This window comes from Anas acuta, chromosome 17 (assembly GCF_963932015.1).
Source record: "Anas acuta chromosome 17, bAnaAcu1.1, whole genome shotgun sequence".
Lineage (NCBI taxonomy): Eukaryota > Metazoa > Chordata > Aves > Anseriformes > Anatidae > Anas > Anas acuta.
In genome coordinates, this window is record NC_088995.1 from 2,212,973 (window position 1) to 2,236,265 (window position 23,293).

General features: G+C 54.1%; 1 protein-coding gene across 6 annotated transcripts in view; it reads right to left on the bottom strand.

Annotated features, from left to right (window-relative positions):
• The window catches only part of CUX2 (cut like homeobox 2), a 56,406-nt gene that overhangs the window by 10,929 nt on the left and 22,184 nt on the right, over positions 1 to 23,293 (bottom strand). For 3 of the 6 annotated variants that reach the window (XM_068653746.1, XM_068653744.1, XM_068653745.1), the window contains 6 exons: positions 5,434 to 5,840; positions 1,601 to 1,738; positions 1,310 to 1,433; positions 580 to 656; positions 411 to 477; positions 176 to 224 (listed from right to left, as the gene is read on the bottom strand). In XM_068653746.1, coding sequence (XP_068509847.1) covers positions 176 to 224; positions 411 to 477; positions 580 to 656; positions 1,310 to 1,433; positions 1,601 to 1,738; positions 5,434 to 5,593 — 615 coding nt within the window. In that variant the 5' untranslated portion in view covers positions 5,594 to 5,840. Of the gene's footprint in view, positions 1 to 175; positions 225 to 410; positions 478 to 579; positions 657 to 1,309; positions 1,434 to 1,600; positions 1,739 to 5,433; positions 5,841 to 12,399; positions 12,482 to 23,293 lie in introns of those variants that run through there. The other 3 variants (XM_068653748.1, XM_068653750.1, XM_068653747.1) reach the window with 3 other exon arrangements.

A 23,293-nucleotide genomic window follows, 5' to 3' on the forward strand; every position in this document is an offset into this window, starting at 1 on the left:
CCTCTTTGCAGGGACCCCCCAGTTTTGGGGAGCCCAGCCGGAGCCTGGCCACCGTTGTGCCATTTTCTGGCACCAGCATAAAGGTCACTGGGATTTTTGGGGTGAATCAGTGGGTTTAGCAGGAGGGAAACGAGGTATTTGCTCTGCACTCGCTGGAAATTCATTCCCGGCTCACCTGGTTGGCTTTTTCAAGGTTCGTCATGATCATGGCGACTTCGTCTGCCCTGCAGGGAGAAGCAAGAGGCATCAGCTGGCACGTGGATGCCGGCCCAGAGGTGAAGGACATCAAATCCGTGGCCAGCCAAAGCCCTTGCACGCTACGGGCTCTGGCACGTGTGGGATTGAGGGAGTGAGCACCGCTTGGGGTGCTCCTGCGGGCACTTGGTGCCCCTCAGCACCCAGCCACTCACTTGGAGGCAGCCTCCTCGTCGTATTTACACCGCAGCTCCAGCAGCTCCGTCTGCGTCGCCTTCAGCGCTGGCAGCAGGCAAAAAGAGAGGAGATGGGGGGGTGAGAAGCGGGCTGGGGGCTTCAGGATGCCGTGGCCGGCCGGGTCCCCCCCCAGCCCGTCCTCCCTACCTGAGTGGAGCACCTTGATCTTCTCCTCTGCTTCCCCCAGGCGCGCAGCCAGGGTGAGCTGGGCTTCCTGCAGCCCCCTGCGGAGAGAAGGGGGTCAGCGCCTGCCCCAGCCCACCTTGCCCTTTCATTTTAAGGGGTAAAAATTCATTTTGGGTGGAAAACTGCATATTGGAGTGCAGCCCCGCGTGGGGTTGGCACGGTGCTGACACCGCTCAGTGTCCCCTGACGAGGAGCCGAGGCAGGAGGGAGGTGGAAACGCTCGTGTGCCGAAACCCACCCCCCTCCCGGCATTAATTTGAGGGGGGAAGCAATCAGGGCAAAGTTATTCTGCATTATTTATAGCCTGCACTTGCCAGGAACTTACTCGGCGAGCTCTGCAATTTAGGGGTTTAAAGATTCCTCGTTTGTTACGGGCGCGGCGTGTTAAGGAATAGCAATGAAGCGCCGCTAAACGCGCTGCCGGGAAAGCCGCGAGCCTCAAAATTAAAAGGCCTTTTAATGAGGTTCGCCCACCGGCCAGGATTTACGCGGTTTGCCCAAGCACAACCACACATCATCCACCACAACCGCCTGGAAGAGGGGACGGATGGACAGACGGACACCATGAGTGCCCTCGCTCAACCCAGGCGGCGAAGGAGGCGTGGGGGGAAAAAGGCAGAGGCGAGGACAGCCGGACACCCCCGGTACCCCTAAATGCCATCTGGGGGTCCCGCTGCCAGTACTCACGTACTTTTGTTTTTCTGCCTCATTTCTCTGCAGCAAGGCTTCTGCCAAAAGGGCTTTGCTGTCGACGCCGGGGAGCGTGGTCTCGGCCGCCGCGAGCCCGGACCCCGGCGACGTCCCCTCTCTCTGCTCTGCGGGGGGGGGACACGTTTCAGACCGCTGTGGGGTGGGCACGGGGGGCAGAGGAAGGGGCTCAGCCCTGAGACCCCCCCTCTGCACCCTGCAGGAGCTCAGGGGCACGAGGGGACATGGATGGGGACCACCTTTGCCACCTGCATCCAGCTGGCGCTGGGGGTACCTTTGGTGCCGAGGAGCTCCAGGTGCTTCTTCCAGGGGCGGCCGAGCTCCTTCAGGGGTGGATTTTCGGGCTCGAGGCGCTGGAGCTGCTGCAGGCGGTCCTCCAGGCTCCGCGCAGCCTCCAGCACAGGAGCGGGGTCTGCGGGCAACAGGGCTGGTGGTCAGGGCTGGGGGACGGCCACCACTGTCCCCATCCCACCCTCGTGGCTATGGGGACGCGGGTGCCACTCTCTTTGTCCCCAAATCCCAAGGGCAGCAGCCATCTGCAGCCGGCTTACAAACAGGGACAGAGCCCTCGCATGCCACCCCATGTGCCACCCCACGTGCCACCGTGTGTCACCATGTGCCACCGTGTGTCACCCCATGCTCCACATCACCACCCCAAAGCCCCCAAGACACCGAGCGCCGCCGGGGTCGCATCCCGGCTTCTCGCCCCCAAACACGGTGGCACCCACGGCCCCAGTGGCCCCGGTCCCCCCAGTTTGGGTGCAGACAATGGCATTTTGTGCCGAGGTAAGCAGGTGCTTTCAGAGCCGTATGTCTTCCCTCTGTCAGCATTACACCATCATTAGCTAGTGTCTGCTCAGCAGGGTGTGCCATTATGTCTCCCAGGGCTGATGTAATTATACATTGACATAATTAACCCAGCAAGCCCATTAAGCAGGCCAGCTAAAAATTCATCTATAATTATTTGTTGTGTGCATGCTAATGAGTCCATCTGCACTGCCATTGTACAACATGAACAAATTAATTTACAAGTCTGGATTTTTTAATAAGTTCAAGAAAATGCCTCCTATTGAGCCAGGTTAATATAGGTTTGGGGTGCTTTTTTTTCTTTTTTTTTATGAAAAAGAGAGGAAAGGAAATAGATTGGAATTCTCCAGGGTCAGAAAGTTAGATAAACAGGGAAGTGGGACGGGGCTGGGTGTGCTACTGCACGGCGCACACGCGTGGCAGGCGTCCAAGGGTAAAACTTAATAACAGGGAGGGAAAAAAAAACAACGTGTCACTGCCTCTGCTGTGAGCGGGGACAGACGGTGGCTCCCCGCCATAGGATTTGGGCTGCTCTGGGGCTGCACCAGACGTTTTTGGGGTGAGTCTGCCCCAAAGATATGGGATTGGGCCTGCAATCATCCCTTTTAGCACCCAGTATGGACACAGGCAGCAGGACAGCAAGTGCCACGGGTGCTCCTCGCAAACGGAGATGGGGCTTGGAGACCCCTGACTCATCACTGGCACGGGGTGTGGGACCAGCACCACCAGCATCCTCCCTCCTGGGATGCTTTCTGGGAGCAGGAGCCGTGGCTCGGTGCCCATCCAACTGCTCTGACATCCGAGGAACCGCAAGCACCGGGGAAAACCTGCCCGTGAGCTCTGGGGAACGGCCCCTCCATCGCTGCGACCTGCGGAGGACGGCAGGTGAGGCTGCGCAGCACGGCCCCAAACCGGGCTGGATGCTCTCACAGCCATTAATAACGTCTGTAAGTACACGAGCTAACGATCTGGGTAATTACACCCACAGCAGCGGGGCTGGGGGCCCTCCCCCAGGCTCCCCCCGAGCCGGGGCACCCGCAGGAGGCCGCGCGCCAGCAAAACGAGCGGCCGATAAACGCTGGGGCAGGCCCCGACGCGATCCACGCCGGCAACTCCTCTCGCCTCCGTAATGAGAAATAATCCCGGAGCAGCTCAGGCGAGCAATAAAGCGCCGGGGAATTTTGCTGGGGTCAGCGTTTTCCCTGCCGCGACCAAGCCGCACGCTCCGCCAGCGCCCCAGCTCGGAGCTGCCACCCCGGGACCACGCTGGGAGCGGGGCTTGGAGCAGAGCGAGCGGCGCTCCACCTCCGCTTTCCTCATCAGCTCTGACCTCCGTGATGCAAAATGCCTGCCTGGATTAATTAAATCGTGCTAATGAACCGCTGCCCAGCCCTGGGGAAAGCGCTGCCCTCGCCCTCGCCGGCCCCCACAGCCCCATGTGAGGTGTTGGGATCGGCACAGGGCCACCCGCAGCGGAGACCAAGCTCGTGCCATGCTCGTGCCACCAGACACCCTGCTCTGACGTGGCACCCGGGTGGCACAGCCAGGTGACGGGTGGCACAGAGGGTGACAATTGGCACAGCCAACTCGCCAAGCCCTGCGGCACCCAGCTCCAGCAAAATCCCTGCCGCCAAGCTGAGCCCCCTGCCCGGGCTGGCTTGCGGTGCCACCCTACGCGCTCTCCCCATATATATATTAACATAAATTGATGTCTATGTAATAAGTCTTGCCACTAGCTGGCGTTATTGGATGCTGTTTGGCACCTGCAGCAGTGCTGCAGCAGGGATTCGGGGCGGTGGGCAGGGGACTCTGCTGGGTGCCCAGCCCTGGTGCCAAGGGGGCCTTTGGGGGATGCTGAGGGGTCCCAGCCCGGTCCCACCACAGCACCCCACCACCACAGCAGCTGAAGACACCCACAGGACAGGGCGGGTGTGCTGGGAGGGATCTGAGATGCTCGACACCTTCCCCTGCACATCCACAACCCCACGGTGCAGCAGCCCCCGCGTCCCCAGGGACCTGCATCCCGTCCCTGCGCCCTGGCTGCTCGTCTGGCAGAGGTCTCGTACCGGGGGACAAAGGGTGGCATCTGCCCTGCGCAGCTGCCACGACACTGAGAAGAGCTCAAGGCATCCACGTGCAACCGTGGTGCACCCCCGGTGCGTCCAGGTGCATCCCTGGTGCCTCCCCACCCACGGTGTGCCCGTGGTGCACGGCTGGTGCCGGCACAAGGTGGCACCTCTCGTGCCACCGCGTCCCGACCTGCTCCAGCAGAGCCCTCCGAAACCCTCCCCGAGTCAAAGTCAGGCTTAAATCAAATCATCCCCAACAACAATGACATTAATTATGCTTTTAACACATTTTACTGCTTCCCCCCCTTCCCTTCACGCCACATCTGTGTGAACAATATCCCCAAGATTTACGGTTTTCTCCCGTAATTACAGACACACAGCCAGCTCACTTATCAAAATACTTGCTGAGCAATCAGGCTCCGTTACAGTCTCTGCCAGAGATTTGTGTTGACAGCAGCCATTCAAAGCAAAAAATGTCGAATCAGGACTTATGTGGTGCTTGTAAAGTGTTCCACAAAGAGTTCGCCTGTCGAGAGACACGCGGACGTGTGACGGACGGGGACAAAATGACAGGAGGGGGGCCTGGGGGCCCAGGAGGTGGAGGGAGGGCAGAAGGGAGCAGGGGGTAGCTGGAAGCCTCGGGGGTGAAGGGGAGATGGAGGTGCCGAGACCACAGGGGAAAGTGTCGGGGTGTGCACGTGTGTGTGTGCATGGGTGTGCACGGGGAGGGGAGATTACGGGGTTCTGGAAAGCGAGCTGACATTTGGTTCTCGTAGCACAGGATAAAATTTAATGAGGACAAAAATATGTCTCCCTAATTCCCCTAAGAAATCATTAAAACATTTTGTTATTCCTAAATGTCTGGGAAATGAATTAGTGGCCCTGCAGGAGCCCTTCTGCACATCTTCGGCGGTTTGAAGCTCTCCATCCTCGGAGCTGGGGCTGGCGCGGGGGTCCCTGTGCCGGGGACGCTCGGTGCTCACCGCAGCCGAGCCCCCGGGGCTGCCCACGGGGAGCCAGCAGAGGCCGTGGCAGCAGCTGGGAGGGCTCCTGGCACCAGCTAGCCCTAGCACAGGCTCTTCCAAGACAAGCCCTGCACCTCAGTTTCCCCCTCCCGAGGCTGTTGGAGGTGCCCCTGGGGGGGCTCCAGCCCCCAAAAGCCGGAGGCGCGGCGCGGACGGTGCCAGGAGCTGCGCCGCGAGCCGGAGCTCCGCGCTTTCGGTGAACTTACCGTCGAAAAGACAACTGGGGATAGCCGCAGTGTTATTACAAGGGCTGAGCAAATGTATTCCTTTCCTAATGTCAAGATGCATTTGGCTCAGGGGCTGAAACACAGCGATGGCAAAAGATGTTTCCACTTGTCTCTTCGGCTGGGATTTCCAGAGCAACATGCACAAGCGGACGTCTGCGCTGCCAGCCGCCCCGGGGATGGGGACGGGGACGGGGACGGGGACGGGTGCCGTGTCCCGGTCCTTGGTGCTGGCTCCTCTCCGGGCACGAGGCTGCCGGCGGGTCACACGCTACTCGCTACGCAGCCAGGTCGCCGCCGCGTTCCTTACCTGGAGCTTCGATTAATTGCTTGTACACACTCAGGAAAGCCGTCTCAGCCTCCTTGCTCCTCTTACTAAGTGCAATCACCTGCGGGGAGATGGAAAAAGGAGGTGAGAGATGGGGCTGGAGGAGGGAACGGCTCTGCTGGGCGAGAGGCTGCGTGCTCAGAGGCAAGTTTTGTGAGTGAGAGGGACAAGGACAGTGCCCGGGTCGCATCCTGCACGGTCGCACACGCTGCGGGACCGGGGAGCTCGCCCTGCGCCCGCTCCGCACCGCGCAGCCGCTCGCTGCCTGTGGCCAAACTCCTCGCGCCGTTGTAATGTCACGCCACTTTAAATCATTGATGCGCTCTGAGTAAATGAAAATTATAATTTAATGCCGGCGCTTAAATAAGAAATAAGATTTCTGCCTCTTATTGTGCTTGCTGGGATGGATCCGGTCCACAGCCCTCCCTGGCACAGTGGGGCCGGGGAGATGCTCGTGATGTCCCCACACATCAGGACCAGGACCAGGACATCTCCTCGCCCACGTCCCCCTGTCCCTGCCACCCCCAAGGCCACGGTGCCACCCCACCCCACTCTGTGCCCATCCAGCAGAGGACAGGGCATGGCCCTGGTGGGACAAGGAGATCTCTGTGGCCACAATGTCCCCGCTGCCCTCAGTGAAGGTGACACCAGCAGAGGTGCTCCCAGCCCCAAAAGTCCCCAAAGCCCAAACGTGGCTCCTGACCACCACCAAGGCCGAGGGCATCTTTTTTTGCACCCTTCTTGCTCACAGAGCTTGCAGCGTGCCACACCAGGCTGCATTTCAATTGCTTGTCATTCACAACAAAAGCGAGCCGCTCATTTGTAATTCACCAGCCACCTGAGCAGAGCTGCCTTCTCCTTCCAAGCTCGCGGAGCACTGGAGCACAAAGATCATTTTTCTGTTGTTAAAATTGTATAAGGCCGGCTTTTTTTTTTAGCATCTCACACACGAACTGACTTTCCCATCACCGTGCTCGATGCAGAGGAGGAATTTGGGGGCTCGCTTCAGCATCCCACTCCAAAACTTGGCTTCGGGTGCCTTGAAATCGTAACAATAAAGCTGCGGAGAGCAGGGGGAAGATATCGAGCAGGGCAAGGGGAGAACATTGCGCTCACCTCACTGGATGGAGGAGTCTACAAGGAGGCTGAGATGGGTCATTTTGGGCTGTTCCCATTGGGATTTTATTCCTGAAGTCACTTTATAGACACAAAGCGTTGGCGAAGGGGGATCTCTGACGTGCTGCCACTGCCTCAGCTTCTCTGCGGAGGGCCGAGCAGCTCGGTCGGAGCTGCAGGAATGAGGAGTTCAAAAAGGCCCAGCTGCTCTTGGAGATTTTGCTCATCCTGAATTGGAGCGTTTTGTTTCATTTCAGGTTTGGTTTCCTCCATAAAACTACCGCACGGAGGCAAACGTCCAATCAAAACATCGTTTTGGGACCCCAAACCTGCCCAAAGCACTTGAAAACGCTTTCATCAAAGCGAAATGTTTGGACAGTTTCCAGGGAAATCTTGAATTTGCGCTGCAGCCACTCAATAACCTCAGCATTCATTTCATCAGCCCCAAAATTCCACATTTGGGCACAAAACCCACACTCCTGGAGCTGCCCATCCCATGGGCTGGGTTTGGGATGAGGCTGGCACCTTCCAGCTCGGATAACCGGGGTTATTCGCTAGCAACGAGCACACCACAGCTGATGGATTCTGAGCCAGGCATCAGCTCTGCTCTTTCGGTGTCCTACTAAACTTCAGGAAATGTCAGCTACGATTGGTAAAACTTTTGCCTTTCACAAATAGGGATAATTCCCCAAAATACCAGGCTGCAGTGGGGATTTTAGCAGCACGATCGAACCTCTCCAGAGATGCTCAGCGTGCTGGGTCCCACTCAGGGACAGCTAACCATAGTCCTGAAGCTGCCTGTGATCATCATGTGGAGCTGAATAAATCCCCAAAAAAGCATCCTCGGGGGCATCAGCCCCCAAATCAAGCTGCTGGGTACTGCAGAAAAGCCCCCAAATCTCTGCTCCCACAGGACAGTCATTGAATTGAGGTCAACCCCTGCCAGAAGTGGAGGGCACCCTCCGAAAAAAAAGACGAGGGGAGCGATGCTCAGCCCCGCAGCCTGCACAGCGCCGAGAGAGCTCTGCCTCCGCATTCCGCATCGATTCTCATTAATTTCTCTCTTTTCCCCCCGTTTCCCTCCGCAGCACGCGGGCTCAAGGTGAGGCGCGGCGCGGGAGCGGCGGCGCTTGATGGATGACGTTCCCGCGCCGGCTCTTTTTCATGGCTGGTGACTTTCCAGCAAAGCAATTATCACTGGAGAATGCGTAATAGCCTAATTAATTACTATTGTCAGGCTGGCCTCTGTGCCATGATTATACCTTACGAAGCCAACTTTTTAAACATTTGGAAGCAGAAATATTATTATAATTGACTGACACGACGGCGAAAACTCCCCAGCCCGGCCGCGCGCCTCCTCCCCACGTGCGCGGGGTTTTGCGGCGCACCGGCGCGCCTTCATTCTCGCATCCCTGAGATCAAGTGCGGGATAAGTAGTTGGTTATTTCCATCTAAATACTCGTGGCAGTAAAACACAAATGAGCTCTTTCTAAGCGAGGAGGAACAGCTGTCGGGGGAGAAAGCAGCGGCAGAGACCCCAAACATTGAAGAAAACTGATGAAAAAATACATTCAAGCTATTTTCTTCTCTCTCTCTCTCTTTTTTTTTTTTTTTTTTTTTTTTGCTGATTGGTAAAGAAGTCGAGGGAAAATGGGAAGAGTGGGAGGATGGGCAGAGGTGGTAAGGAGCTGGCGTTGGATGGGCTCCTCGATCCCATCGCTTGCGCACCCCTTGCGTGCCCACCCGAGCCATCGTTCCCTCTGCTCCAGCCCATTTCTCCAAGGGAGGAAAGCTTACAACATTTTCGCAAGGCCGAAAAGCAATTCACGTCAAAAAAGATCAATAATATAAAAATAAAGCCCGAGAATTCTAGTTATAGGGAACGTCATATAAATATGTTGTTCACGTTCATGATTCGCAGATTAAAAAAAAAAAAAAAAAAAGGAATCAATATAAGTTCTTCAGATGATGTTATTTCTAATGAGAAATATACCGAGACTGCTGCAAATAACTGCTTAACTGAGAAAAAAAATGCATTAATAATTTACTTTATAAAGCAGGGGATACCGAATGAAAGCAAATTGCTGTTGGTTCTTAATTTTGTTGTAACACTTCCTGACGAGTTCAATGATGCTTTGGCAAAGTTCCTGAGAGCGGACTCAGAGGACGTTAATCTCGATGGAATTATTTTCCCCCCTCTTCCCGTGCCAGCCTTTGCTGCTGCTGGCTGTGGGTGCACTGGACGGTGCCACCATCCTCATGGATGTTTGGCAGGGCTGGGGAACCTCTTGGAGAGACTTTGCCCATGGTCTTCATCTTCTGCACCTCCATCACCACTTCTGGGATGCCAAATTGGCCGCTCGGAGCCCCGGAGCCATCTCCAGCTGAGTCCCAACCTCTATTCCCAATGGAGCGAGAGGCGAAAACATTTCAGAAATGTTTTGCATTTTCCCTGACATAATTTTATATATGTTTTTTTTTTTTTTTTTTTCACTGCCAAGTTTAGATTTTTTTTTTTTTCCCAAATTTATTTTTTCAGCGCGTTTACTGACAGTTGGCGACTGTAAACCATCTGCTCCCAACGCACGCGCCGAAGCGAGGGGCTGCAGAGCGAACCGAAGGCGGCTCCGGAGAGCGGGCTGATACCAAGCAGTTCGGGCAAGAAATCCGTGGCCGGATGGGTTTATTCCCGTATTTACAAGAGATATTTTCTCGTAAAAATATGCAAAACATGCAGGGCGGCTCATGGTGTAAAAAAAAAACACCCTTGCAAGGTTCATGTTGGTGGAAGAGAGGGGCCAGGGGACTTAAAATAGCATCATCGGGCATTTAGGCAAGTCGGGATGCACAAAATTGGGGTAGAAATGAGGTGATCCAAGGGTTTCTGCTCACGGCCAGATGGATTTTGGTGCCACTCACCCCAAACCACCTTGGGCTGGGGACGCAGCGTCCGTCCCCACGGGAGAGCAGCGTGCCCTGGGGCGGGCACCGCCAAGTTTCACCTCCAATTTAGCAGAACAAAACTTTTAATTTAGATGTTTTCATCTATCTATCAGAATTAAAAAAAAAAAAAAAAAGTTTAAAATAATGACTGTAATAAATGAAGGTAATTAATTGTAGTTTGTTCCTTTACTGTCTAGTCAGCTTAATTTTACCTTTTCATCTAATAATGAGAAAATAATTTTTGTGCTCTGAGGGTTAATGATATGTAACTGCAAGAGCTGCTAATTGCATGTTGCAAACTATTCATCAAAATCCCCATCTGCGCTACTTGATTATGTTTGCTAAATTATTGCTTTGAATTATCTTTCATAAAGCAACTTTTGTAATTAGCAGGGCTTTCGCTTTGCTCTTTTCTCCGTCGCAAGGATATTCAAACTTGGTCCGTTTCAAGCTGTTGCCATTAAACTGCCATCACGGGCAGCTTTTTGTGATTCTCCGCCAGAGAAATAAACTGGCCTTTATCTAATCAGGACGAAAAACAAAAGCCTGTTTTATTCTCCGCGGGTACAATTTATGCCTCCTTTCACTCTCCCTCCTGGCCCCCACTTCTCCTTCCTTGCGAAAGAAATCATATAGGAAGGGTGCAGGAGCCTAAATGTATATGAGCTGAGTTGGGAAATGGCAGGGAGAAACAGCAGAAAAAGCCCATCCAGGTTAATATTTCAAAATGATTTTTTTCTTCCCATTTACAAGAAGGAATGGAGGGGGAACTCTTGCCATTCATCACCGCGTTTTTATGGGCTCCTTCCCATGACTCAGATGATGTAGCGCTCCGCTCGTCCTGGTAAATATTCATGGGGAGCGTGCCGAGAAGTGCGGTTTGAAAATAAATAAATAAAATAAAATAAATAAAAAGAGGGAAAAATAAAAAAAAAAAGGGGGGAAAAAATCCCCCGGGGCCCCGCGGCCACAGGATGTGAGCTCCTGGGGTGGGCTCGTGCCTCCATCTGCATGGAGATGCCAACGCAAGGACCATGTGTGATGAGCGAGCTTCGGCCTCCTGGTGCCTCTGGATCCATCTGGGGTTATCCCAGACACACCGAGTGACAAAGGGACATCCATCCCCATGGGCTAGGAAAGGAAATAATCCTTCCTGCCCTCTGTGAGGACAGGTTGGGGCCCACGAGATGGGTGGGGAGGTGAAGGAGAATTTGGTGCCCATCCTGCCCTACCTGGCAAAGAAACATGGAACTGAAGGGCGCACAATCCACCTTTTAGGATAAATTCCCCCAAAACACACCCAGAAAAACTCCTGGGGGGAGGAAAGCAGCCGGACCAGGCTGGGAATCACACCCTGGTCTCACCTCTGCCACCATAAATCCGAAGGCACTTGGGTGAGGGACGGGCTGAGGCGCCCCGAAGGACATAGCTCATCTTCGCGTAGCGGATCTAATGAAGACTATCGGAAAAAAATGCAGTATTTAAAAGACTGGAAATGTATTCCTATTGTTATCACTCTCTTTTATGTGTTTATGCATAGTGCATTGGAATGAATCAATACTGGATTGCCCTATAAATAAATGAGCATATCAGTAAACTGAGTAATAAAATGAAGTGATGAAAAATATGGAAATCAGCCGCATTTGTGTAAATCCAGTTATTGTTTACTTTAATATTTTCTTATGCGGTTACGTAGCTCCAAAGAGACAGATTTAAAATAAGGTAATGCTCAGCAGATGACAGATCCTAATGTGTCGCTGCTGGCAAGCTCGGAGTACCGACATCTCCCCGGGGGTTTCCATCTAAGCACATTAGAGGAAGGCGGCGAGCGGCCCCCGACGAGACAGCACCACAGCACCGGGAGGAGGAGAGGCACCCCGAGGTGCCAAACCTCCCTCGCCCTCCTTGGGGTCGAGCACCACACCCGAAATCAGCCGCCGGGGAAGCTCCCAGCATGGAGCTGTAGGGTGGGCGCAGAGCAGCCCAGCACCGGGGTCACACCGGGTGGAGAAACCCCGGGCACGATGCGCGGGACCCCCCTGCCCGCCTCTCCAACAAGCACCCCCTGCAATGCTCTTGCTTTTCCTCCATCCCACGTCCAAAGCAGAAAATCCACCCCCCCAAGCTCAGCAAACAGCCTCCGCTGAGATCTATTTTGGAATTGCTCTTTTTTTTTTTTTTTTTTTTTTTTTTCCCTCTCTTCTATTTTTTCCCGTATTTTAGAAAAAAAAAAAAAAGGCAACAAAAAACCACATCTCCCCCCATCTGGGCTGCGATCCCAGCGCCAGCATCTCGGCGCCGAGCGCTCAGCGCTTGCTTTTTATATAAGCACCTCGAGACCCCGAGCATCCTCCTGCGCCGGGGCCCCCACAGCCCCCCGGTAGCGCCCGTGCGAGGGAGAAACGAGAAGAGCCCCGGGTCGGGGGCTGCGATTCGTCTTTGTGGCTAATTAGCTTCCTTTCTTGTTAGTCACTTACGTCGACGCTTTTCCAAATCTGGTTTCAACCGAGGGAAATACGCCGTCCTGCCGAGTTAATTCTATAACGGCAAATATACTGTACCTCAGGTACATTTTTCTTAAATTCCCGACTGAGTTCAATTAAATGTTTATGAGACTGCTCGCTTTCCTCCCGCTGCGCTGCCAGCTCGGAAGCAACAGAATTAAGCTCCTTCTGGAACAAAACAAAAACAAAAGAGGGGAAAAAAAAAAAATAAAAAAAAAAAAATGGGGAGGTTAAAAAAAAAAAAAAAGGTGGTTTAGGAGCGTTTGTTTTTAAGATTGCCCAACTGTAATTGCCCCGGAGTGATCGCGCTCTGTGCCGTGGAGCCGAGGCACGTTGGCAGTATTGACAGGGGGGTTTATATGAATAATTGAAGGAACGATGTATGCGACACCAAAGCAAAGCCAAGGCGAGAGGGTGGCTGAGATAATCAGGAGCTGGTTAATCAATATTCTCCTCTCCCCCAGCCCACCCTCCTCCTTTCTTTTCCAAAAGGAGCAGTGACATAAGCTCATCAGTAACTGTAAAAAAACATCACACTCCTAGTGTCAAAATAGTCAAGTACAGCATATTGTATTGCCAGATTTGATTCGGAGTCCACTCTGCTGCCAGCTTACATACATCAGCGGGGAGGGAAGCAGTCCAACTGTGACTTACTTACACTTAAGTGTTCATAAATAAGATTTTCAGGCTATCTACGGCTTTTTAATTTCGGCAGGATTGGAAACAAAATGACGGGGCTGATATGAAGTCAACTGACCCTCGGTGCCGTCGCCGTAAATCACCGCCCCGGCTCCGGCGCCGCGCGGTGCCACCGCCGAGGGTGACACGGGACGGCCACCGCCAGGCCACCGGGTCCCCACCTCGTCCCGACACCCCGCCAGCCCCCGGCTCGTGTCGAGAGCACCCGTAAAACATCGCTGCCACGAAGCACAGGGGAGCAGAGGGGCCTTTGTCTGCCGGGCAGATCTGGTGAGAGCATACGGCCCTGCCACGAGAACCTCATTAGCCAGACTCTAATTACTGCCCTGCAGTCTGCGGGAAGAGACGGAAAGCATCAAATGGGAGCGGGGGGGGCGGGGTGCCGTTAATTGCTTTTTGATAAATTGGGTGGCAGGGGGTGATGTGGGCCATGCGCCCACCGCGGGCTCGCCTGCCCTGAGCAGCCCTGCCTGGATGCACCCAAAAAGGGAGCGTTTTGGGGCAAACTGGTGGGAAGTGGTGAGCAGGGATGCGTGGGCTGGGATAAGAAGGGTGATGGTTTTGCTTGAGATCACAGCCACCAGGTACACGGATCCAGGTTTGGATCCTTCTGGATAAGAAGCTATGGGCAGAGGGGGGATGTTACCGGGGGACCCCCCTCCCAGCCCATCTCCATGAGGTCAGAGCACCCTCCTTGCGGGATGTTGTTCCATAAATCCCATTCCTCGTGCCAACTCTCCCACGTGCATCAACTCATTAAAAAATGGTGCATCAGGCTCAGGCAGGGCAGAGCCTCCTGGCTGCCCTCACGGGGCAGGGACCGACCCTCTCCAGAACCCAGCACGGTGCAGGATGGAACCGGAGCCACCGGGACCCGCAGCCGACACGGGGCTCGCTTGCTCCGAGATCAAGCTCAAGCATCACCCGAAGCTTCCTCCAGCCTCATATCACCCAAATCCCGGGAGGACACTGACTGTGCTCCCACCAAGGTGGGCACGGAGCCAAAGCACTGCAGGGGCTGAAGCTGCTCGGCATCACCAAAATCCCACCCGGCCGCGCCGCGGTGCGATGCGATGCGATGCGGGCAGGAGGAGCCGTGCTGCCAGGCAGGCGGGGTTACCCGAGCCATCCATCATCCCCTACGTATTATGTAAATCCGTGATGCTAAAGATGTATGGAGTCAATTATCAGGGGTCACTGCTGGGTGTAAAATTCATACAATGAAGCTCCCGGTCTCCAATGAATCCGTGAGAGATTGCGAGCTTACCGCCTTTTATTGGACAATATAAATATTTCACTGTTATATAAAAAAATATTGGAGAGAAAGCAGATAAAAACCGGGTCCTGTGTGTATACAGAGAAGCAGGGAGTGAAAAACGGCCGTCAGCATCTTTTTAACGGCCTTTCGGGGCGGCGCAGGAGCTCGGGCTGCAGAGCCAGCTTTTATGAGCGGGTCTGGGGCCGCGGGGGGCTGGGGGGAGCCGGTGGGAGCCGAGCGAGCCGAAAAAGCCTCCCCGTGCATCCCCGCTGCCTGGGGAGGGGCCGCCAATCATGCCTTAATTATCTGCATCGAGCACGGCTCAATCGGGGCCGGCATCGCGGGGCGGCCACGCGGGCTTGATTGCGGCTCCGCACGGCCCCGGCGCATCCCGTGCCCGCAGCCTCCTCTCCCCACGTCCTCGTCTCACGTTCACCGCTACATCACCCCTTCCCCGTGACAATAAAACGGGAGAAAGGCAGAAATACCAGGCCTATAGGAATCGATAGCTCTTTCTCCATCTACCTATATTTTATTAAAAACTTGCGCATCAATATTAATGCTCGAATCCTCGCCGAGCTGGGTTTAATCACCTGTAAACTGCAGCTCGAGCCAGGCGGGCTCAGCTCCTCGCTGCGGCGCACACAGGGCGAGGAGGAGAGGTGCCGGCAGCTCCGAGCATCACCGAGCTGTGCCAGGCACCTGGCGGGGATGGAGCCAGAGCCACATCCCCAGGGCAGGGGCAGGGATGGAGCCCGAAGGAGAAACGGGCTGGGGAAAAGGAGAAATGGGCGAGCCCAGCCACTAGATGTGGTTGCCTGAAATGGGATCGGGCTTCTCAGCGCGTTATCAGAACAGCTGCAATGGGATCTCGGAAAGGGCAGAGATTGGGGACGTGCGGTAGATTTCCATTCCCGGGAAGACACGAAAAGGCCGTGCTAAAAAAAAAAAATAAAGATATCTCTCCAGGGCTGCTATCCAACGGGTTATACTGGTGGCTGCTGGTGGGCAGCTCCCCCAGATGGGTATTTTGCCACCCCGTTCCCCTCCTGGCAGACAGGGAAGGATGTCAGGGTGGGATTTATGGCGATGGGGGCTGGTGGGGAGCCCGGTCCTGCCCTGTCCCTGCAGCGTCCCCATGCGCCCCCGCTGCCACCCGGCCAGGGGCGGCCGTGCCGGCGGCGTTCGAGGGCTCCACTTCCAGCAGCATATTCATTTCCATATTCATTCAGTGTTTATCTCGCAGATGTACGGATCCGTTACAATGGAGAAAAAAGAGAACTCGGAATTTGTTCTCAAAAGATATTCAAATTAGTTAATCAAGAGTCCTTTTATTACGTGTCTCGTGTACCAGCAGCAACTATCCATCCAGATAAATGATCAGCTGCTAATAACTGATTACATTGCAGCAAGTGTTTTCTTATCCCTATTACCACCATGTTTAAAGACATTTTATAAATTTCTAATTATTGTAAATTGTTTCTCCTTTTGAAAACATCTTCCCATAGTCATCAGCTGTCAGTTTTCCCCCAAAACCTCTCTCCGAAGCGAGTCGATAGCGAGGGAGCGCAGCGGCGCGGTGCAGCCCGGCCACCTCCATCCCTGCTGGGCTCCCCCGGCACACCCCAAATACCCCGACAGCCGGACCCGAGGTCCCAAAAAAAGCCCGGAAAAGCAAACTGAGGGAGCTGGAAAGCGAAGCAGAAGCAGCCGCAAGATTGATCGGGCTGGGACCGGGCTGTCTTGGAGCGTGATGCATCTTGACAAGCGCGGCGTGGTGGCTCGGGCCGCGTTCCTGGGAAGGATTCGCTGTCCAGTGAACCAAGGAGAAATAAATAAACCAGCAGTATATAACGCGGCTCCTGACAAGTGCAAGACATCCGTTCCTAAAGACACTGGCATCTGAGGTCAGCCCGGTGCTTAGGAGGGTGCTAAATAAGATCCTGCTTTCCCCCCTGCATATTTTACAGATGAAAGCTGCTCCAGCCTGACAGAAATAGTTAGGAGGGTTCAGCGCCAACGAGGACTTTAAATCCAGCCACCGGCCCCACGCCGCCGCTCCGGACTATTTCTGGGATCCATTCATTATCACAATCAATCAGCTTTAAAAAAAAAAAAAAAAAAAAGAAAGAAACCAAACCACAAAAACAACAATAAAAACCCCTCTAAACTCTCTTAGACACTAATGGAAAATGGATCTCCTTCCGTCTTACTGGCGGTGACAGAGGGCCTGGAGCAGCAGCCCCTGTGATTTGGGGATCCAAGCCCAATCCCTGGGGACAATCTGCTCCCAGAGGCTGTACCCCCAGGGGGACAAGCCCCCGGTGGTATCTGCCACCACCGGTGCCACCACCGTGCGTAACAGCAGCTCGGGGACACCGGCTGTCCGGGGATGGGGACGGCAGGAGCGCAGCGGGACCGTGCCCCATGGCACAGCTGGAGCCTGAGCTTTGCCTGAGCACCCTCAGCAGCACAGGAGGAGAAGGAAGAGGAGGAGAAGGAGGAGGAGGAAGGCCAAGGAGCAGGGTGCCCAGCCGAGCACGCCTGCCGGGCAGAGCTTCGCTGCCAGGAAGGGGCCGCGGAGCCGTGCGAGCAGCGGCCAAGGTCCGCCGCCGGAGGCTTCCCGGCTCCAAGGGGACTCGGACCAGGGGAGGAGACGCCGCAGGCACCAGCCATGCCATTATACGCTTTATTGATGCTGTTCTGAAGAAAGCTAATCAATATATTAGATTTCCCAAAGAAAGAAAACACCAGCTGCCAGCAGCGCATAACTCCTCCGCCGCGCCGCATTTCTCCATCGAGCCCGGGAGCCGCACGTGGCTGCGCGAGGTGGGGTCAGGTTCAAGAGGCGACCTCCAGCTCTCCGGGGTCAGGCCAGGGCCATGGCCAGGCTCTGTGCCGGGGTCCCCTGAGCCCTGATGGGATGAGATAAAGCCACGAAACCCCCCCGAAATCCTGCACCAGCACCCTGCAGGCGCAGAGCCCAGGGGACAGCCGAGCTCCCTGCAGGACAAAGCCAGGGGACTCAGCACGAGGCAAAGACGTCCCTTGCAAGCTGCATCTGCACTGATGGATCCCAAAATGTGGCCATGGGTCATCGGTGGGGTGCCCCACGGGCAGCCTCACCTTTCTGGCCCAGGAGCCCCCCACAAACGGCTCCAAAATGTGACAAGCACCGGGGAGCCACACTGGACCTCCGGCACCGCCCGGGAGGATGAACGACGTCATGGGGAATCGATCGGTGTTTTAACAGAATTAGATCATTCGGAGGTTTGTGGAGCTGTTTGCAACACCCCAATGTTATGCAGATTTGTAGTCGAAAGCCTAAAGCAGGGCGCATTTAAACAAGGCAGAGTAAATGTCCCACATTTCCCCAGGATTATCTGAAGCATATCAGATATAATCCAATGATCTGTAAAGTGATTATACCCAACTGAATATAAGAGATCTCTTCTGGTAATGCAATATTTCATCCAGCTGCAGACATTAGGAGGAGGCAAACAAAGGAGGAGATTTAATAAGTGGAAATAAAACTATAGGCAGAGATAGTTTTAAATTTTTTTTTTTTTTTTGTATTGCATCTAATTGCAATCAACAACAGACATCTGACACAGTGACAGCATCAGCAAAATTGCTGCTGAGAGCACAGAATCTTTGTCTAAAAATAATCAGACATTCAGCGCGCCACTGTTTGTTATAATGGTAATCGATGCTGGAGGCTTTGAATTCCATCAATTTATAGATCTGCTCTGTTCTGCCTGGTGATTGTGTTCTGCACACATCTACTCCCTCTCAGCACAGGCAGTGCCGGGGCACTGTGTGATTAAGATAAGCTCAGATTCCTTTCATACATTCCTTATCAGCTCTAATTCTCCACCAGGCAGAGATGTTCGCAGCAGTTAAAGATTAGTTCAGCTTCTCAGACGCCAAATTTGAGGGTATTGATCAATAAATCAAATCAGAGCAATCAATTGCCCAATCAGAAGAGTCTAGCCGATGCATTATTACTGGCGCCTTCGAACCGGGGCTTTCATGGGTTTCATCAAAACACTGCTTGCCTGGCTTCCCGCCAGCTCCCGGGCTGGCTAATAGACTCCGCAGCAGAGGAGCTCCAGCCCAGCAGAAGAGCAATAAATTTCTCATCAAACAGCCGATAGAGAAACAAGATGAACATCTGTTTTGCTGCAATGAAACTCCTGTGTTCTTCAGGATCTGCAAACCAGGGCTGACAGACCACCCCAAAGGCAGCTTTGCCTTCCGCAAAGCAGCAAAGCAGAATATTTGCCAGTTATTTCAATCAGGTAATTTAAGAAGACTTTGCATTCGCCTCTCCGCAGCTGCTGGAGCTTTACAGACAGGATTCCAGCTCAGTCAATAATAAAAGCCATCCTGGGACCCTGTACTATGAAGGCAATTTTATGATACCCATTATGTGGCAATGTAACTTCATTAAAAGCTGTTTATTCCCTCTAAGCATTTTAAGCACTTTCCCTCACCCATAAAGCAGAGCCTCCCGGTGCACCGGGAAGGTTATTTTTTTTTTTACAAAGAGCCATTTTCTGACGTTTTCTCCTCGGATCACTCCCACCAGGGGCACCCCAAAGTGCCAGGCACTCGCCGGGGCACGGTGCCCACACGCAGCCCCAAAACCCATCCCCTGCCCACATCCACCCGACGTGGGGCAAAATCCTCTCCCACCACCCCGGTGTCCCCTCCGCCACCGAAGGCTTTCGTTTGCACCATCCCACAGGCAGAGAAGGAGAAGCCCATCACGCCAACGTTTTCCCATCACGCCAACATTTTCCCATCACGCCAGCATTTTCCAAGTGCTTCTCACAAGGATGGAGAAGGAAAAATAAAAGCGGGTGGAAAATCGTGGCAGAGCCGAGCCGCCCGGCCAGGCGGCCGCGGTGCTGGGTGCCTGCTCGGAGAGGCAGCCGTATATTATGTTTATTGTGCACTCAAGATGAGCTACGATTCCTGGAGCTCTATTTAGGTGACATTTATTAGGCCAGCTTGTTTTATAAATTAACGTGGACAGGGGCCCCTAAAATTGGCCGGCGTCACCTACTCGTCCTCTGCACGGAGGGGCTGGAGGGGAGGCTGGGGGTGCCCAGCCCCTCTGCACACCCGTTTGTTCCTCCTTTGGGGGCAATTTGGGGTAGCTCAGCTCTGAAATCCTAATTTCCCAGCCCAGCATTATAACCCAGCACCTGGAGACTGAGCTGTGATCGTGGCAAAGTAGGGACCCCATATTGCAGGGATCGGACCTGTCCTGCAGACCTGCACCCGAGGCATGCAAGAGACACCATTAAGTCCTTAACCCCAACAACCCCAAATCTCAACCTTAATGCTCCTTATTTCCATTTGCAATTTCCCATATTAGCAAATGAGGGCTTGCAGAAAGGCTGGGAATCCTCAGTTTTTTATTTTTCATCCCTCTCTCATCTCCTTGGGTCAATATTACCCCAAAACACCTCCAGGACTGTGCTGGATGGACGCAGCTCCATCCTCAGCAATACAAAACCGTGGCTATTGGGATCCCCATCGGCAACAACCTCGGTGTTTCCAGGAGGAGGAGACCCTTCCAAACCCACGTGCCTTCCCCCAGCTCCCCCAGCGGATTTGGTGGCTTCGTGGAGGACCACGGGGAGCGGTGTGCTCCTGCGTATCACCACCGTGTGCTCCGTGCCAGAGCGCAACGGGTCGATCCCCTCCCGCCTCCAGCACGCGCACGGATGTACACGGGATCCTGCTAATGGCTCCGTATTTCCCTAAACAAGAGCCCGGAGTGGGCAGGGAAAAAAAAATAGAATTACTAGAATACATTTTAATTGATTTACAACGGCACTTGGTAACAGTGATAAAAGAAAAACTTGTTTTATTGGACCTCCTGCTAATTAGCTGGACTGACTCCGGTGGAGAGCGCTCTGCCTTGCACCGCGGCACAACCCCGACCTTCACACCACCAGAAACAGCTTTTATACACAAAAAGTCCTTTAGAGCAACCAGAGACAAACGATGTCAAGTGTCTGCCAAGGACAGACAGGCTGCTCCGAGCACCCAGCGTTACCACTGACATCCAAAACGCCCAAATCTTGGTGATTTCCACACAAATGGGATAACCCAGCCCCTGCGGCGATGCGGAGCATCTCTCCTTCCCGTCCATAAACAAGCCTTTATTGCAACTTTGATGTATCCTTCCCCTAACGACTTTTAAGGGCAGCAGATAAAGTCGAAAGAAGCGCACGAGAACCCAACAAATGTTTAATATTCAATAAATGTGTCAATTTTACATACGGAGGCAAATGGGTCTTTATTGAAGAATTGGTAAACTTCCTCGGAGGAAAGTAAGTGCATTTTAGCCTTCAAGGGGTCCCTGATGAATAGAAATGGAATGTGATTTGTGATAAAACTCAGCTGCTCTATAAAAGACGTTAAATAAATGTTGCTGTTTCACTAGGGATATACAGAATTGATTGCATTATAGACTGATTCCGAGATGCACGCTCCCCGCGAGCCATCCGCTCGCTCCTGCGCGCGGCGCCGCGTGGCACAGCCCGGCCCCGCTACCTCTGCGCCATCCCCCTGGGGCCTGCTCAGAATTTTCTGGAAATGCTCTAAAAGCCCCAATTCCCCGCGTTTTTGCCTGGGGAACCGTGGGGCTGGATCTGCCCCAGCTGGGGGAAATGTTGTGGGCTTGGTGTGGAGACACGGCACGGGCTGCTCGCGTCCTCCCAAAATATTCCCCTGTTATCTGCATCAATGCCAGGGAGAGGCACTTCTGGAATCACCATTATGTACAAAAAAAAAAGCAATTAAAAACATCTCCACCCCCAGAATCTGAAGGCTGGCACCAAGACCAAGCCAAGTCCCTGTCCCCACCCCGAGCATCCTGACCGGGACGAGACCGGAGGAGGAGAAACCCCGGGCAGCCAAGCAACCAAACAGACAAACGGGAGGCCGGCGGTGCCACCGCAGCGAGCACAAACTGGGATCTAATTGCGCTGCTGCTCCATCATCTTTAATCAATAACATCCAGGGCTGCCACCGCGCGTGCAGCCCAAATCCCAGCCTCCGCCAAGAAACAGCATGTTGTTAAAAAGCCCCATCGCTTTTCCCAGCTAATAGGTGGCTCGTTCCCTCAGCCCTGCTGGTTTTTTAAAATGAACCCAAATTCCAATAATTGTTTAATGTTTATTTGTGTTTAGCTCTGGCTCACCTACCCTGCCTCTCGATGTCGGAAATTGATATTGTGCTCAGGTGGCTGGAAAAAAAAATAATTGGGAAAGGGTTTGTTACGTAGCATCATAGTCGGACACGCTCTTAAAAACCTGGCAGGAGCCGGTATGGGCGCACCGTGGCCTCTCGGCCCCATAAATTCGTGTTTGCCCCAACATTGGCTGCAGCCAAGCCCCCATCAATGCGGGAGTGACCCCGTCCCCACGCATCTGAGCTCCTTCCCTGCTCCCTCTGAGCCGGGCTCAGGGCACTCCTGGAAAAGTACAGGAGAGCAGCAGGCAGCTCGTGCCGGAGATCCATCACGTCGGATTAGCAACTTACTTTCTTATTAGCTATTTTCCATCCTATCATATTAATATTTGTTTTCGCTAATACAATGCAGGAGTCTTATCGTATTAGCAACTTTCACATCACATTAGTGGAAACAAATACTAATACAATACAATACTAATATGACAGGATCTGATGGGGAATTGCTAATACAATAAGACTCCCCTAGCATTTCAGTGCAGAAACCACACGAGTCCCAGTTACGGCTCGCCCTGAACACGGCACATGACCGATATTCCCAAAACCAACCCCGTGCGCCGCATCTGAGGGCGCAGATCCCACCTCGAGTCTCCTACCCCTTGCTGCGAGCCCTGGGCTTGAAAGCAGAGGGCAAGAGAATTTTCCCCAAGCTGGGAAACTTGGTGGGGGGCTCTGAGGGGACTCCAGGGCTGGAGCTGCTCCCATCCTGGCACCGGTGCGCCCTGCGCCGCCCCAGCCAAGTGTGCCACCGGCAGCACCGAAAATAGCTCCCGAAACGGGGAGGTGCAGCCAAAGCGTTTCCTTCGAGCGATGCCGAGGTTCGGCGCGCTCAGCAATTTTCTATTCTCTCGGCAATTTTCTGTTCTACTGAATTAGTAGTTCGTATTGAATTAGTATTCATTTCCTCTAACATGATATATAAGCGTCATCGCGTCGGTGACTTTGGCATCGCGTGCGGGTCCGCGACGGGAGCGCAGCCCTGCCCCGGTGGCTTTCGGAGGGGAGCACTGGGGTGAAGGAGGAGCTGCTGGTGGGAAGGCTCTGAGTGTGGGGCCAGATCCTGCCCTCACCACCCAGCCACTGCCCCCAGCCACCCCACAAACCACCCAGCCCCTTGCCCCAGCTCCGAGCTGGCACCGTGCCATGGGATGGGGACGCCAGCTGGATTGCACCAAGCGCCCCAGAGATCCCTTCGGGCTCCAGGGAGCTTTTCCCATTTGCGTCGAACTGAGCTGGGTGTGGAGCACCAAAAAAGGCTGAATTATTGAGGAGGTGACTTGCAGCAGCTCCCCTGAGAGACAACATCCCAAAAGCACCCCAAAAGGGCTGCAGACGCACCGCCGGGTGGAGGGAAAAGCACCCCCAGCATCCACGGGCTGAAATTCACCTGAAGCTGAATTTTCCACGTGGCAAAATCCTTGCATCGCCTAGGAATTAGGGCAGGGCAGCCCTCGATTTGCTGATAAAGTCGCAAAGATTGCAAGAAAGAAAACCCTGCAGGAAAACCCGGCACGAATAAAGGAGTTGCGGCACCACACGGGTTGTTGGGTGTCGGTGAGCAGCCCTGGTGTGTGACGGGCACGTCAAACACGTGTGTGTGTGTGCAGCACCTCCCTGCTGGTGCCCACGCACGCATCCTGGGGAACTCCAGCACACGAACCCATGCCGGAGCCGAGAAGTTTCCCGGAGCAAAGAGCTCCCAGCCTGATGGCGAGGTGCAGC